The 15341-nt window shown below is 36.7% G+C and overlaps 1 protein-coding gene across 6 annotated transcripts in view; it reads right to left on the bottom strand.

Annotated features, from left to right (window-relative positions):
• Nucleotides 1-15341, bottom strand: part of TP63 (tumor protein p63) — a 266573-nt gene that overhangs the window by 158499 nt on the left and 92733 nt on the right. For all 6 annotated transcript variants that reach the window (XM_017549590.2, XM_017549592.2, XM_017549591.2 and 3 more), the window contains 2 exons: nucleotides 1328-1456; nucleotides 418-550 (listed from right to left, as the gene is read on the bottom strand). In XM_017549590.2, the coding sequence (XP_017405079.1) occupies nucleotides 418-550; nucleotides 1328-1456 (262 nt within the window). The remainder of the gene's footprint in view (nucleotides 1-417; nucleotides 551-1327; nucleotides 1457-15341) is intronic.

The following is a 15341-nucleotide window of genomic DNA, read 5'->3' as shown; positions in this document are numbered from 1 at the left end:
TATATATATACACACACACACACACACACACACACACACACACACATATATATATATATATATAAAATTAATTTCTGATTGTTTCTCTGTCCCTGCCAGCTAGAAAACCTCGGGCTGGTACTCTCTGCTCTAAATTGGGGTTGACGTGAGGAATAATCAAGATGAAAGATGTCAAGAATCTCCCTCCCCACACCAATGGAAACATATAATATATATAGATAGATTATAGACATTTCAGGCAGAACCAAAATCCATAAACCGCTCCTAATCTCCTCTCAGCTAACCATGTTGACTCTCTTCCCAAAGGTCTTTCCCACTCAGAGCCACCTGCCTTTTTACACGCTATTGAAAAGTCAGATTTCGCAGAGTTATAGACAGCACTGCCCAAAGACTAAGGAGAAAGCCCATGCCACTCACCCACATGGGGTCACTCAGGTCGGAGTCCTGCATGCGGATACAGTCCATGCTAATCTCAATCTTGTTTGTTGCACCATCCTCTGATGGTTCATCCACAAAGTTCAAGTCAATAGGCTGAACTGAACATATAGGCCTAACACATAGGAAAGAAAAAAGTGTGTTAGGCATGGAAAGGGAGTAAAACATACTCATGCTGTTGTTAACAACAAGCACTTTCTGCTTCAAAGTCAGCAAGGCTCAAGGCTCTTCACTTGCTTGGAGTCAGAAACCCTAAGTTTGAGTCCTGGCTCAACCATTTATCAAATGTGTAATTTCAAGCAGTTCAAATTCAATCCACATTTGTTAAATGGGATCATGACCTCTGCCCTCCTTAGATAATTACTGGGTAGACTGCAGGAAATAATGGACGTATCTGAGATAGAGTATTTTATACTCTATTCCTAAGAGTCTCCAGTGTGTTGATATACTCTCTTCACCTTCTTAACTTATTCACTTACCCAAACCTGCTTGTAATAAAGAAATAATAATACTTTATACAGCAAGGTATAAATGAACAACAAAATTTAGTGTTTTATCTTCTCAGGGAGTACCTGCATTATAAAGTAGGTGAGTCTTCAACCGAATGGATTCGGAGTATCAGAGCAACATTGGGGAAGTGATTTTGGTGCAGGAGGCTTGAGGCCCTCCAAAATTACATCACCTTGGATTAGTAAGGATCTTTTGGTGTTAGAAACTGAAAAAAGTCACTACTGAATTTTGAACAAAGAGATGGCATTAGAGTCATTAACTTTTCCTAAATAACTTCTATTGATTCTAGAAAAAAAAGGTGCCCTAGTAAGTATTTTGACCATCCACATTTACGTATTTACTTTAGCTCAAGCACAACATTTTTTGCTTGTTTTATACTTACTGTTCCAGAAAATCCCAGATATGCTGGAAAACCTCCGGACTGAAGAATTCATTTGTCTGTGTGCTCTGAGACATGGTGGATCGGTAGTAACTTTCTTTCCAAGAGAAATGAGCTGGGGTTTCTACGAAACTTAAAAGGACAAAAATGAAACTAGTATTACACTTTCTGTATTTTATGATACTGAATATTTTAATTAAAGCATACTCTATCATGAAAACATCAAGTGAATCTATAAAATCATGTAGGTATATATGTGGCACATGTTATAAGTTGCATAACTGGTATTTATTTCTTCAGGCAGTGTCATGAATCCAATTTTGCCATAAAATCAGGCAGACCTCCAAAGCTAGACAATCACAACTTTTATCAAAGCTCTCCTTTCCTAATAATATTATTATGCTCTATACCTCTACTATCCAACATCCGTATTCTGTAGATTTCAAAAAGAAAATAAACATTTCCTCATTAAACTTGACCGCAGGCCTGACCTATCATTAAACTCATTTTATAAGAGTCTCAACTGATTATCTGCTCATTTTGGGCAGGTAAGAAATAGAACCAGGAAACAGGTAAGAAATAGAAACAGGAACAGAAACTAGCTCAGAAAATTTAAATTTTATCTTCAGATTAATCATCTCTTCCATAACTACAATCGTAGTGTTACACTCAGGGATAATAAACTCAAACCTGTGGACCTAATGTTTTTTTTAATTTTTTAAATCCCCAGTTACTTACCTTGATGTATGGGTGGTTCTTAATTAAAGTGTAGAATTGCATGTTAGGTTTAATAATAAGCAAACATCTGAACACTTTGCAAGTGAATCCTGTTTCTGTTTGCGTTATTTTTGTGCTGCACCCTCAAGTTTGTTTTACTTTTTTTTAAACATTTATCTTTATATATATGGAGGAAATCATTATCTTTCTCAGAAGATGCACTCTCCAAATCTAAATATTATCTGGACAGATCATCTTAATATGTGATTTGTTGTGATAATCAGTATACTAATTTTATCCCAGGATAAAATTAGCTAAGTTCTTAATTATTACTGTTCCTGCTAATATATACATCCTGTTAATATATATAATGATTATCCTGTGAATATATCCTGTTTATATATATAATATAGATATCATTTATATATAAATATTTTAAATAATATATATCTCTCTCAAAATATTTTGAATGAATTTTAAATTGAGGTAATTGTAGATTCACATGCAGTTGTAAGGAATAATACAGAGAGATCCCACGTATCCTTTACCTAGTTCTCTCAATAGCAACATAATGTAAAACTACCATATAATATCAAAACTGGGATAGTGACATTGATAAAATCCATTGATCTGTCTCGTGAATCTTCAGTTATACTTATCTGAATGTAAGTATAAATGTATGTATTTCATTTTACATAGTTTTATCACATGTGTGGAATACTGTATTTATCACCCTAGTTAGTATTAAAGGATTTGAAACATGAGATGGGCACAGCCAGACTATGCTTTATATTGGTAAATCTGAAAGTTGTGTGATGGAAGAATTTATAGCATGTCAGTTTGTGGGTAAAGTGGTTATTTAGAATGTTCTTGCCTCAGTTCAGGTAAGACAACAAAAGGACAAAATCAACGGGAACAGAGAAGATAAGGACAAAGTCAATTATCAGTAAAAAGACTAAATAAGATATTGGTTGTGTTACGAATAAAGGGAGAATGAAGAGTCATAGATGACTTCAAGTTTTTAGCTTGCTTGAACTGAGTGGTGGATGATTCTACTAACTATATCAGTGAGAACAGTTAGAAGATCTGGCTTGAAGAAAGAGAGATGACAAATTGTGTTTTAGCATGTTGAGTTCTAACTACCTAGGGATATGTAAAAAGTGAAACGAACTTAAATGAACCTTAAACTCTAGGGAGAAAAATAGACCAAAAATTTAGAAACAAATCTTCCTCAGAGGGCAAGAATGAATCTGTAAGAGTGGATGCAATGACCTATGCAGAACAGGTGCAATGAGGAAAGGTAAGCAGGGCTCCATTTAGAAAACCTGGGAACTAACAGACTCTGAGAAGTTTATGGGATTTTAGAAGCCAAGGTAAAAAATTAATAATCAATAGTACTGTAAGGCAATGGGATCCAGGAAGATAAGACCTGAAAAAATACCTACCAGGCTTAACATAAGGAGATCATTGGCAATCTTCTGTAGATATTAGAACCTTCTGTAGATTAATGATATCCTCAAACTATTTTAGTGTTTTGAGGAGTAAATAGGGGTGTGTAAAGGAAATGTTTTTTTGGATACAATTAGATTAGAAGAACCTGAGTTCTGCCTAAAGAAGCTAAGGAGAAAGGAAGGAGATAGTGGGGAGAGAGAAAATTTCAAGATATTAGAAAGAAAGGGAATGGCATGGCAAGAAATCCTGGAAGAGGCAGGTAGGAAAAGGTCAAAGCATAGGTAGAGAGGATGGTCTTGAACTAAAACCCCTTAAACTCTCACTCTAGGATGAAGTAGATGACAAAATTAAGTACAGATATAAATGTTTTCATAGATGGTAAATAGAAGTCAAGGCTGATGACTTCAATTTTCTTGATGAAGCAGGAGGGAGACAAGGCAATCTGCTGAAAATTGAGGAGGCCAGACATTAAGTGACTATTTGGGAAATAAAGGTGAGGGTTTAGAAATATGGATGAGGTTAGAAAACATGAATTTGTCATGGCCCCAACCCACACAGTTACGTGATTCTTTCCAGCTTATACCACTAGGAAAGGGGGCAAAAAAAAAAAAAAATAGATGAAAACACTACTACTGTCATTTCACCGGCAAGGTTAAAATCAGAGAATTAAGAGAATTGTGAAGACTGGCTTTGGACTCAGATTGAAGAGGGAAGGAAGATAAGCTAGGACAAGGAAGGGAATGGAGAAATAAGAAATCTATGCAACTCTGAGGTCAAAACACAGGTATATAGGGAAGCAAGTAACAAAGTTGAATTGGAAGAAATGGAAGAGTGGGATATCAAAATTGATGAAGTACCTATAATGAGAAGACCATCTCATAATCCAGCATCTTTAAATTAAAAGGGTGCATTAATTTTCTTCACGTCTTTCTTGAAATTGTGACCGACTTGGTTTGTTTACTGCCAAATGGTGAGTAGAGAAGAAGTAAAAGTTAATGAATGTAATGCTGAAGTGAAATTTGTAAAGAATATCCTCATGATGACACTTTTGAATATGTTTCACATTAAAATTTGTCTTCCGATAAAACTGAAGTACAAGAAAATACAAAAAATAAAATAAATGCAATTCTTAACAAATGCCCAAAATAAAAGTGAACAAATGCATGCATTATTCAAAACCCAAAATGCAGATGAACTCCTATATGAGTGATCAATACGTGGACCCATAAGGATATTCCCAGTATCCAAAGATCTAAGTGGGATGCCCGATAGCTCAAAAACCAGATGAGTACTAGAAGGTAAACATCACCATATAAAGTAGGCTCTCAGCAATAATACTGCCATGTGAGATTCAAAAAAGTATGAGTTTTTAAGTTGGCAGAAATTTAGATCTAGTTTCTAAAGAGATTGAAAGGTAATGTGACCAACATCTTCAATAACAAAGACCAAGGAGAATTTTTTAAAAAGTGTTACATAGAAGGAAGACATTATCTCTAAAGCAGAATAGAGAAAAACAGCATTGGTTCGATGCTCATCATCTATTTCTATTACTCCCTTATTTCCACATAGTAAGTTCTGGTTCCTATTTGTACTGATTTTGTTATTTCTTTGTTTCACTTTTATCTCTAGTTTCTGACTCCTAAAAGTCATTTCCCTGTATTTCTAATGTCACCACAATCAGCTGCAAAAACTTGGACAAGCCTTCAGAGTGCTCAGACTTCAGCTTTCTTGCACGTGACAGCTGGAGACGAGGATCTCCACGTCATTGCCTTTCACATGCCTACCCAACCCTCAATGTTCTCTTCCTTACATAGGAGTTCCTAGTTCCTAATTTAAGTATAATTTTTCTCCTTTGAACTTTGTTCTTTTGGTTCATCTCATCAATGCTACATGATCCTACTTTGCTTGTAAAACAATTAATCTAATGCAGAGGATTTTAGGTAATTTGTGGGTGAAACACATGTCTCTCAACTCTGTATTTCTTGTGGTTTTATAGCTCCTTAAGGACAGAGCGGAAGAACTGCAAGTTTTGGAGTGGGGCTGACCTGGGTTCAATCTCAGTTCTACTAATGACATGCTGTGAGGCCATGGCCAAGTTACTCAATGTCTTTGAACCTTAGTTTCCTCAACTATATTTCCCTCAGAGGGTGGTTGAGAGCCTTATTTTAAATGTGCTACATAATTTTTATACAGTACCTGGTAATCAATGCATTCTATCAGATAGAGTGCTATATCAGTTGCATCCAGGAAATACTTGCTGAGTTAAACTGACTAGATGGTGTGTTTGAATGATGTGTTTAAGCTTTCAAAGTGTCACACAAAAATAATCATATTAAACTTATTCCTCATTCAAGCTTCTTCCAACTGTGACCTTGGATCAAAACAATACCCTCATCATCACTCATTTTCCTCAAGATCACCTTTGTCTTCCACTGGCTACATTAAATGAGGCAACTTTAGCCCTCTCAGCGCCTCAAGCTTCAAGGGGCTTTATTATAAAAGATAGGGGTGATGGAGGGGAGTTGGAATTGATCAGCCATTTTCAACTTGTGTTTCAGGAAACCCTCAGTTTCCTGGTGACTCAGTGTGTTCACCAGAGGTAAAGAGACAGCCGGTGTTGGTAGGACTTGATCCACCCCTCCTTAACATCATGTAGCTCAGCTTTTTCTTGTCTAAGGTATATTAGGATTCTGAACAAGAGTACATTTAAAGAAATTGCCTGTTTCTTAAAACCAAAAGAAAGAAAAATTAATGGTCTATGTTGGGGATCTTCATGGCCTTTCCTTTTCATGCTCAGTATTAATTTCCATTCTTTAGATAAATATGTGAAACATTATTGAGAGAAAAGGAGGAAAAAGATTATCTGGTGTCATAGGGCAGGAAGAGTGAAGAAAATCCTACATCTTCCAAGTCTTCACCTTTCAGTGACTCTTAGTATCAATTTACTCATAGAACAATTACTCTGTTCAAAGGTTTTTGTCAAGACAGTCATACCTAAAGATAGAAACCCCAAAGTCATTTTTTTTTCTTTTTACGTTATTTTTCTTGGATTAACTATCTTACACTCTGCATTAGCTCAGGGAAAAAGAACTTTACAGGAAGTGACTTGAAAACATCAAGAAGTATCTGCCAATGGTCTGCATTCCCTCTCCCTTTGCCTGTTCCTCCCTGAATGTTGTCACTTTAGTCTGTTGCACTCAATTATTCTCTGTCAGTGTGCCTGAAAATCTCCAAATCTCTAAAATTTCAGATTCCAAATGACCTTAGCTGCATAGATGAGTTTTAGAAATAATAGACCTCAGAGGCCATCTAGTTTAGTTTTTCTAATTTAACAGAGAGAAAAACTGAAATCTAAGAAGAATTGGTTCACTTAGGCTGGAGAACAGTGGCCACAATCTCACTGCAACTTCTGCCTCCTGAGTTCAAGCGATTCTCCTGCCTCAGCCTCCTGAGTAGCTGGGATGACAGGCACATCCCACCATGCCTGGCCAATTTTTATATTTTTAGTAGAGGCGGAGTTTCTCCATGTTGGTCAGGTTGGTGTCAAACTCCTGACCTCAGGTAATCCACCCTTCTCAGCCTCGGAAAGTGCTGGAATTATAGGCGTGAGCCACTGTGCCCAGTGCTAAGTCTTTATCTATAGTCTAATGAGAAAAAATTTGAGCATCAGAAACAAATTCTTGTCATGACCTGTCTAAGCCTTGACCCCTCTTAACCGTTCCCATACTTCCCCCCCCCCAACTTTGGAACATCCAAACTTAAAGCTATAAAAACTACAAATACACTTGATTGTATATAAGCATCAATATAAACTCACTTAACAAAAGAAAACAGCACTTAGTACTGACGCAGACCAGAAGCTCATTGATGCCACTAGATTTCCTGGCTCAATGGCCTCCTTGACAGGGAGTCAGTAGTTGTGAAAGAGACTGTTGCATAAAAAATCTCAAATAGAGCAGGCCTAGAGGGACCTCCTCCTCACCAATTTTGATCAAACTGGGATATCCTCACTGGGAGGATGGGATCACAAACAGGTATAAACCTTTGAGGACCTCACAGAATGTCAAAGCTTATGCATGATGATCTTTAGGCTCAGCAAGGATAGACTGTTCAAGGAAGTTGTTCAAGGTTACTCAAGTAGTTGGTAATAAATCCGAGATTTAAATTTAAGATTGTATTGTTTCAAAGCTCATGTTTTACTAAACTATACATATGGCTCCCAATTTTCATTCACCATAAAACTTGGGCAATAGGAAGGTTTCATAGTTAAGAGGAATATTTATTTTTTTCTGTGAAATAACTACATATTTTACTAATTTTGCCTCATCAAAATAGTCATCCTTTTTCTACAATATGAGCAGAAAATTGGCATAGGAACACTAGTAATGATAGATGAATGATATTTACAGAATGCTTGGCCTTCTGCAGATTCTCAATGTTGTCAAAAGGAGCAACTCTTAAATGTAATGTAAGAAAAGACAGTTAGGATTACTATTGCTCAAGGAAACTTGAGCCCTCAGATACTCTGGAAGTACTCCCAACTCTTAGATAAAGTGATTCAAAATTCTAAACATGACCTCTTCTGCCACTCATCCATCCAATTTATCCATCCATCCAATTACTGCTTAAGCCTTAATTATCAACCTCCCTAGATCTTTTGCAAAATGATTCTTCTGGTTAGCTTCAGAAGAATTCCTGACCACACAATTCCTTTTACATTTTTAGTTCAGAAAACATTCCAATACTTAGCATTTACTCTGCCATTTTTATAACTATTCCATCATTAATTATCATACTTAGTTTTGAGGATGCCAAAGAAAACATTGATGCCTTTTAGTACATTGCCTTTTTATTGTTCCTAACGGTGTGCAAGTACCCTGGAGGACTAAATTCATTCATAAGCTTGAGATAAATCCACCTTCAAAACTCACTTGCAAGTTCTAAATTAAGCCCATTAGCATCTTGTTTTCCTTAGATGGAAATCTTTCCTTTTCAGCTTCATATGGAAAAATATAAAGTTCCATATCTGCTCATCCCAACTCAAATCCATGTCAGCTTGACTCTCAGAAGACAAACCTTCAAAGAATAACATTCATTTAGACCATTTTGTATGCCTCAATATCTCCATTTGCCACAATTCGAACAATACATTTTTATCAAGGAATTCCTTTTTCTATATCACTGAACCAATATATTCTTAAGAAACTCTCTTTTGCATATTTCAACACTCATTTCTCCTAGTTTACTTCCTTTTCATCTTCAAAAGTCTTTTCTCTCCTGATCGACCGTGACCTGTCTTAAAATCTGAGTGCCCAAAGCTTCACAGCTTGCTTCTTCCATGATCATTTACCATGCAGCCAAATCCCAAATTTCTCCCACTACTGTTTTATATATTTAGCCCGAACTTGTCAGTCATTAATCTGAGGGAGTGTCCTTTTTCCTTCTCCATTACCAAATTCTCTAAAGTCTTAGGTTTTGTGGTCTGTTCTTTATCCTAACCAATTTCTTCCTTAAAGATAATTATTTCTCTGAATATAGTCCACTTCACTCCTGATCCCCATCCCATTAAACCTTCTTGCCTTTTTCATTAGTCAGCATTTTATCTTAACTTAAAGGACTATGTAATGATCAGCCTTCTAAAGCAGAATTTTCATTAGGTTACTCCTTTTGTGACTGACAATTTACAATCATTAACTCTGCATCCTTGACAAAATTTAATCAATTTTGTCCCTCATTCTTTTGAACAAACCCTCCTTATAAATTATTTAGCCAGCTGATATGGTTTGGCTCTGTGCCCCCATCGAAATCTCACCTTGAATTGTAATAATCCCCATGTGTCAAGGGCAGGACCAGGTGGAAGTAATTGGATCATGGGGTGGTTCCCTCCACCCACTCTGTGCTGTTCTCATGATAATGAGTGAATCTCATGAGACCTTATGGTTTTATAAGTGTCTGGCATTTCCCTGCTTGCACTCATTCTCTCTTCTGCTACCCCATGAAGAGGTGCCTTCTGTCATTTTGTAAGTTTCCCGAGTTCTCCCCCAGCCATACAGAACTGTGAATGTATTAAGTCTCTTTTCTTTATAAATTACCCAGTCTCAGATATCTCTTCATAGCAGCATAAAGGCGAACTAATACACCAGCTGTATCCTACAGGTTGTTTTCATCCTGAGCCCTTTCAAATTAACCTTTTATATAATCTACCATCATCCCCCAATCATATCATTTACATTTATTTGCCAACCCTGAGCTCACTTAGAAAGGCTACAATATTTAGGACGGCTGTGGTGGCTCATGCCTGTGATCTCAGCACTGGGGCTGAGGCGGGTGGATCATGAGGTCAGGAGTTCAAGAACAGCCTGGCCAACATGGTGAAACCCTATCTCTACTAAAAATACAAAAAATAGCTGGATATGATGGCATGTGCCTGTAGTCCCAGCTACTTGGGAGGCTGAGGCAGAAGAATCACTTGAACCCCAGAGGCAGAGGTTACAGTGAGCTGAGATCATGCCACTGCACCCCAGCCTGGTGACAGAGCAAGATTCCATCAAAGGAAAGAAGGAAATAAGGAAGGAAGGAGGAAGGGAGGGAGGGCAGGCAGGCAGGCAGGCAGGCAGGCAGCAATATTGTATATCTTGTTTGGTTTTACACCCTCAGTATGGCATGCTTTAAGTATTCTTGTCCTTAGTTCATTTTATTGTAAATTATCCACATTGAAATAGCGTTTCTATTTTGTGTATGCAGGTCTGTTGCTTCAACTAATATGACAATGACACTCAAAAAACATTATTTTACTTGTTTTTTGTTTATTGGACAGAACTGTAGAATGGAAAAACTAGAAAGGGCTTTATTTCTTACCATTTCTACTCCTTTTTTTTTTTTAATAAATGAAACTCATAGGGATTTTACTCATATTCCACAGGAAGTCCACAAGTATCTAGTTCTGGAGCCTAGCCATCCTTATGCAAAGCTCTTCAGACATAAAGTATACAGTTAGCACTTTTGCAAACTGTACTCTCTTTCTAACATTACAAACACAAAACGTGTTAACAAAGTTCACCGTACTATACTAAATTCATTAGTTAATATTCTGACCCATTTCAGTCTAGAATCCAGCATTTGGTAGAAGACAAAGATATGATCTAGCCAGAGCAATTGAGCAAATAAAAGAAATAAAGTAATTCAATTAGGAAAGGAGGAAGTCAAATTGTCTCTGTTTGCAGACGACACGATTGTGTATTTAGAAGACCCCATCATCTCAGCCCAAAATCTCCTGAAACTGATAAGCAACTTCAGCAGTTTCAGTATACAAAATCAATGTGCAAAAATCACAAGCATTCCTATACACGAATAACAGACTTAAAGAGAGCCAAATCAAGAACAAACTGCCATTCACAATTGCTACAAAGAGAATAAACTACCTAGGAATAAAACTAACAAAGGATGTAAAGGACCTCTTCAAGGAGAACTACAAACCACTGCTCAAGGAAATAAGAGGGGACACAAACAGATGGAGAAACATTCCATGCTCATGGTTAAGAAGAATCAATATCGTGAAAATGGCCATACTGTCCAAAGTAATTAATAGATTCAATGCTATCCCTATCAAGCTACCAATGACCTTCTACACAGAACTGGAAAAAACCACCTTAAGCTTCATATGGAACCAAAAGAGAGCCCGCATAGCCAAGTCAATTCTAAGCAAAAAGAGCAAAGCAGGAGGCATCACACTACCGGACTTCAACCTATACTACAAGGCTACAGTAATCAAAACAGCATGCTACTGGCACCAAAACAGTGATATGGACCAATGGAACAGAATAGAAGCCATGGAGGCAATGCCACACGTCTACAACCATTGGATCTTTGACAAACCTGACAAAAACAAGCAACAGGGAAAGGATTCCCTGTTTAATAAATGGTGTTGGGAAAACTGGCTAGCCACGTGCAGAAAGCAGAAACTGGACCCCTTCCTAACACCTTACACTACAATTAACTCCAGATGGATTAAAGACTTAAACATAAGACCTAACACCATAAAAACCCTAGAAGAAAACCTAGGCAAAACCATTCAGGACATAGGCATAGGCAAGGACTTCACGACGAAAACACCAAAAGCATTGTCAACAAAAGCCAAAATAGAAAAATGGGACCTAATTAAACTCTAGAGCTTCTGCACAGCAAAAGAAACAATCATTAGAGTGAACCAGCTACCAAAAGAATGGGAAGAAATTATTGCAATCTACCCGTCTGACAAAGGGCTAATATCCGGAATCTACAAAGAACTAAAACAGATTTACAAGAAAAAAACAAACCCATTCAAAAGTGGGCAAAGGATATAAACACAATTTTCAAAAGAAGACATATAAGAGACCAAAAAACATATGAAAAAATGCTCACCTTCACTGGTCATTAGAGAAATGTAATTCAAAACTACACTGAGACACCATCTCATACTAGTTAGAATGACAATCGTTAAAAAATCTGGAGACAACAGATGCTGGAGAGGATGTGGAGAAATAGGAATATTTTACACTGTTGGTGGGAGTGTAAATTAGTTCAACCGTTGTGGAAGGCAGTGTGGCGATTCCTCAAGGATTTAGAAATAGAAAATCCATTTGACCTAGCAATCCCATTACTGGGTATATATCCAAAGGATTATAAATTGTTCTATTATAAGGACACATGCATACGAATGTTCATTGCAGCACTGTTTACAATAGCAAAGACTTGGAACCAACCCAAATGCCCATCGATGATAAACTGGACAGGGAAAATATGGCACATATATACCATGGAATACTATGCAGCCATAAAATACGATGAGTTCGTGTCCTCTGTAGGGACATGGATGAACCTGGAAACTATCATTCTCAGCAAACTGACACAAGAAAAGAAAATCAAACACTGCATGTTCTCACTCATAGGCAGTTGTTGAACAATGAGAACACATGGACACAGGGAGGGAAGCATCACACACTGAGGTCTGTTGGGGGGAACTGGGGAAGAACAGTGGTGGGGGAGGGATAACATGGAGAGAAATGCCAGATATAGGTAATGGGGAGGAAGGCAGCAAACCACATTGCCATGTATGTACCTATGCAACAATCCTGCATGTTCTTCACATGTACCCCAAAACCTAAAACACGATAAAAAAATATATAAAAAATAAAAAAAAATAAAAAGAAGACAGATAAGGAATACTTGAGTATCTTGTTTAAAATGCTATTTTAACATTATAGCATGCAAACACAGTCACATACATGCCTATATACAGGATACTTATTGATAAACTGCCCCCAAATTAGAATTTAGGGGACTTTTGAGTAAATGTAATCACCATGACATCAGGTTAGGGATACATTAGGGTTTTACACAACTGTGAAAACTTGATGGAAAACGCATGTAACATCCAGGCTCAGATATATAAACATGGAGTTCAGGAAGGACTATGGAGAAGAAAGCTGCAGAGGAGGTTTCTTAGGATTAAAGGATGTGAAAATTAAATTTAGACAAAAAAGAAAATAAAATATGGAAAAAGAAAAAGTAGATCTTTTTGGAAAAAATTATAAAGTCTAATGGTTAGAAGTACCTTAAGTCATCTAGTCCAAATTCTTAACTTATTAACAGTGATCTAGCCATCACAACTGAGATAGATATCTATACCACATAAAGCTGCCCACTCTTTGTGAGACAACTCAGAGTGTTGAATGAGTGAGCTAAAAATTAAGGAAAGGTTTACTGCCCTAAAACCTCCAGACACTGGTCTGATTCATTCAGAAAATAATCCAATTGCAGTGGCCTGCAACCTTTTCTCAATTATAGAATCTATTATGGGGATCTGATGATAGCCCTGAACAATCTTATACAATAAACAAAAAAAGTAAAAATGAAATACACATGCTGACATACACATAAATGATTGGGTTTGATTTCCAAAGATTTTAGAGACCACTATCCACATTCCTAATCTATTTCCCATAGCTGAAAGCTTAGTTAAGAATCTTCACTGCAATCTTTCATCCAGATTAGGTGTTGGCAAACTACTATTCATGGCAAAATCGAGCCCATCACCTGTTTTTGCAGGTAAAGTCTTTTTAGCATACTGCCATATTTATTTAGGTGTTGGTACATGGCTGCTTTCAAGCTACAACAGCAGAGTTGAGGAGCTGCAATGGCAACCATGTGGCCCACAAAGTCAAAAGCATTTTCTGGCCTGAGGTAGAAAAAGTTTGCCAATCCCTGATGTGTATAAAAGACCTTTAATATTTTAAAATAAATTGAAATTTGGGTTAATACTTGTGAAGTTGTAGAAACTTTCTCTTGGACCATTATATTGTGGAGTACAAAATAAAAGTAGGAGATCACTGGGTTAATATTTGTCAACCCAGGGAATTATAAGCAATCAGATGCGTACCTGGAAAAAAGAAGTGACCCTGGATCAATGAGACAAGATCCTCAGCTTATCTTTTTATTGTAACTGTTTATGTATTTGTCTTATCATTCCCATTAACATTTTAGCACTTTAAATATGGGATGGTGATCCAATTCATAAAGCATGATATATCATGCAGACATTATTCAATAGCCTATAGCTACATAATGATTCACACCTGTAATATAGATATGTTTTTTAATATTTTATTGCGTTTTAGGTTTTGGGGTACATGTGAAGAGCATGCAGGACAATGTTGCATAGGTACATACATGGCAATGTGGTTTGCTGCCTTCCTTTAATCACCTATATCTGGCATTTCTCCCCATGTTATACCTCCCAAACTCCCCATCCCCCACTGTCCCTCCCCTAGTTCCCCCCTACAGACCTCAGTGTGTGATGCTCTCCTCCCTGTGTCCATGTGTTATAATTGTTCACACTTGTAATATTTCATATTTATTTTCACATATATGCCACTCAATAGTCATATTCTGAATTATATATCATATTGAACCTTAGGAACTTACTGTTTTGTTGGTTAAAAATGGTGGAATGCTACCAAGTTCATATGGTTCAATATCATAGAATATTATTGTCAACATTCTACAAGTTGAATAACATTAAAATACTTGTCAAGATCATGCATTCCATCAAGAGGCGGCAGACCAAGGTCTTGAGCCTCATTCTTTGGACTGCTGCTACTGAGTGATAAGACAATCAGCACATCCAGAGAGTAATACTGAGTGACACTTACATGGAGGTACAAGATATATGTTCATGGATTTTCTTAAATATGATTTGCCTACATCTGTACATATTTTATTCTAAATATTCACTAGCAATGACAGCAAAATAATTTTACATTTTTATTGGCTGTGTATGTGTTGGGCTGAAGAATCAGTAGTAAAAAAGAACCAAGGCAGAAAGCTGAGAACTCACACACTCACTCTCTGAAGCAGAAATGTCCTCCCCATCATCTGCCCCATATTGCTAAATTCCCTTGTGTGTTTCCCTTCAAAGTGAGGGAAATACATATTTTCACCTGTCTTGACTTATTTGTTCTAACTCTTGCCCTAAAACAGCTTAAATAAGAATCTTTAAAATGTACTTTATCACAACAGGATATGTATTATTGATACGTTTTGGTGGCATAAAAACAAGTGTTAAACTTTAAAAATCACCTTGCCATTCAGGAACAATTTTCTATTATGTTAATTTTTTCATATTTATGCTCTGAGTCCTCATAAGTCCTATGTTTAAATTTTCTCTTGATTATTAACCCAGTTTTAAGAAGGGTTAACCCTTCTTAAAAGTGGATTTTACAGGGTCTGTCTTGTGTGTAAACTTCACATTACCAAGCTTATCTAATTCCTTAATATTCCATGTAATAATTACTTACACTATATCTGTTTT

Source organism: Cebus imitator, unplaced genomic scaffold (genome assembly GCF_001604975.1).
Source record: "Cebus imitator isolate Cc_AM_T3 unplaced genomic scaffold, Cebus_imitator-1.0 Scaffold220, whole genome shotgun sequence".
In the NCBI taxonomy this organism is placed as follows: domain Eukaryota; kingdom Metazoa; phylum Chordata; class Mammalia; order Primates; family Cebidae; genus Cebus; species Cebus imitator.
The sequence above is the reverse complement of the archived record's forward strand: the minus strand, read 5'-3'. Positions and strand labels throughout refer to the sequence as shown.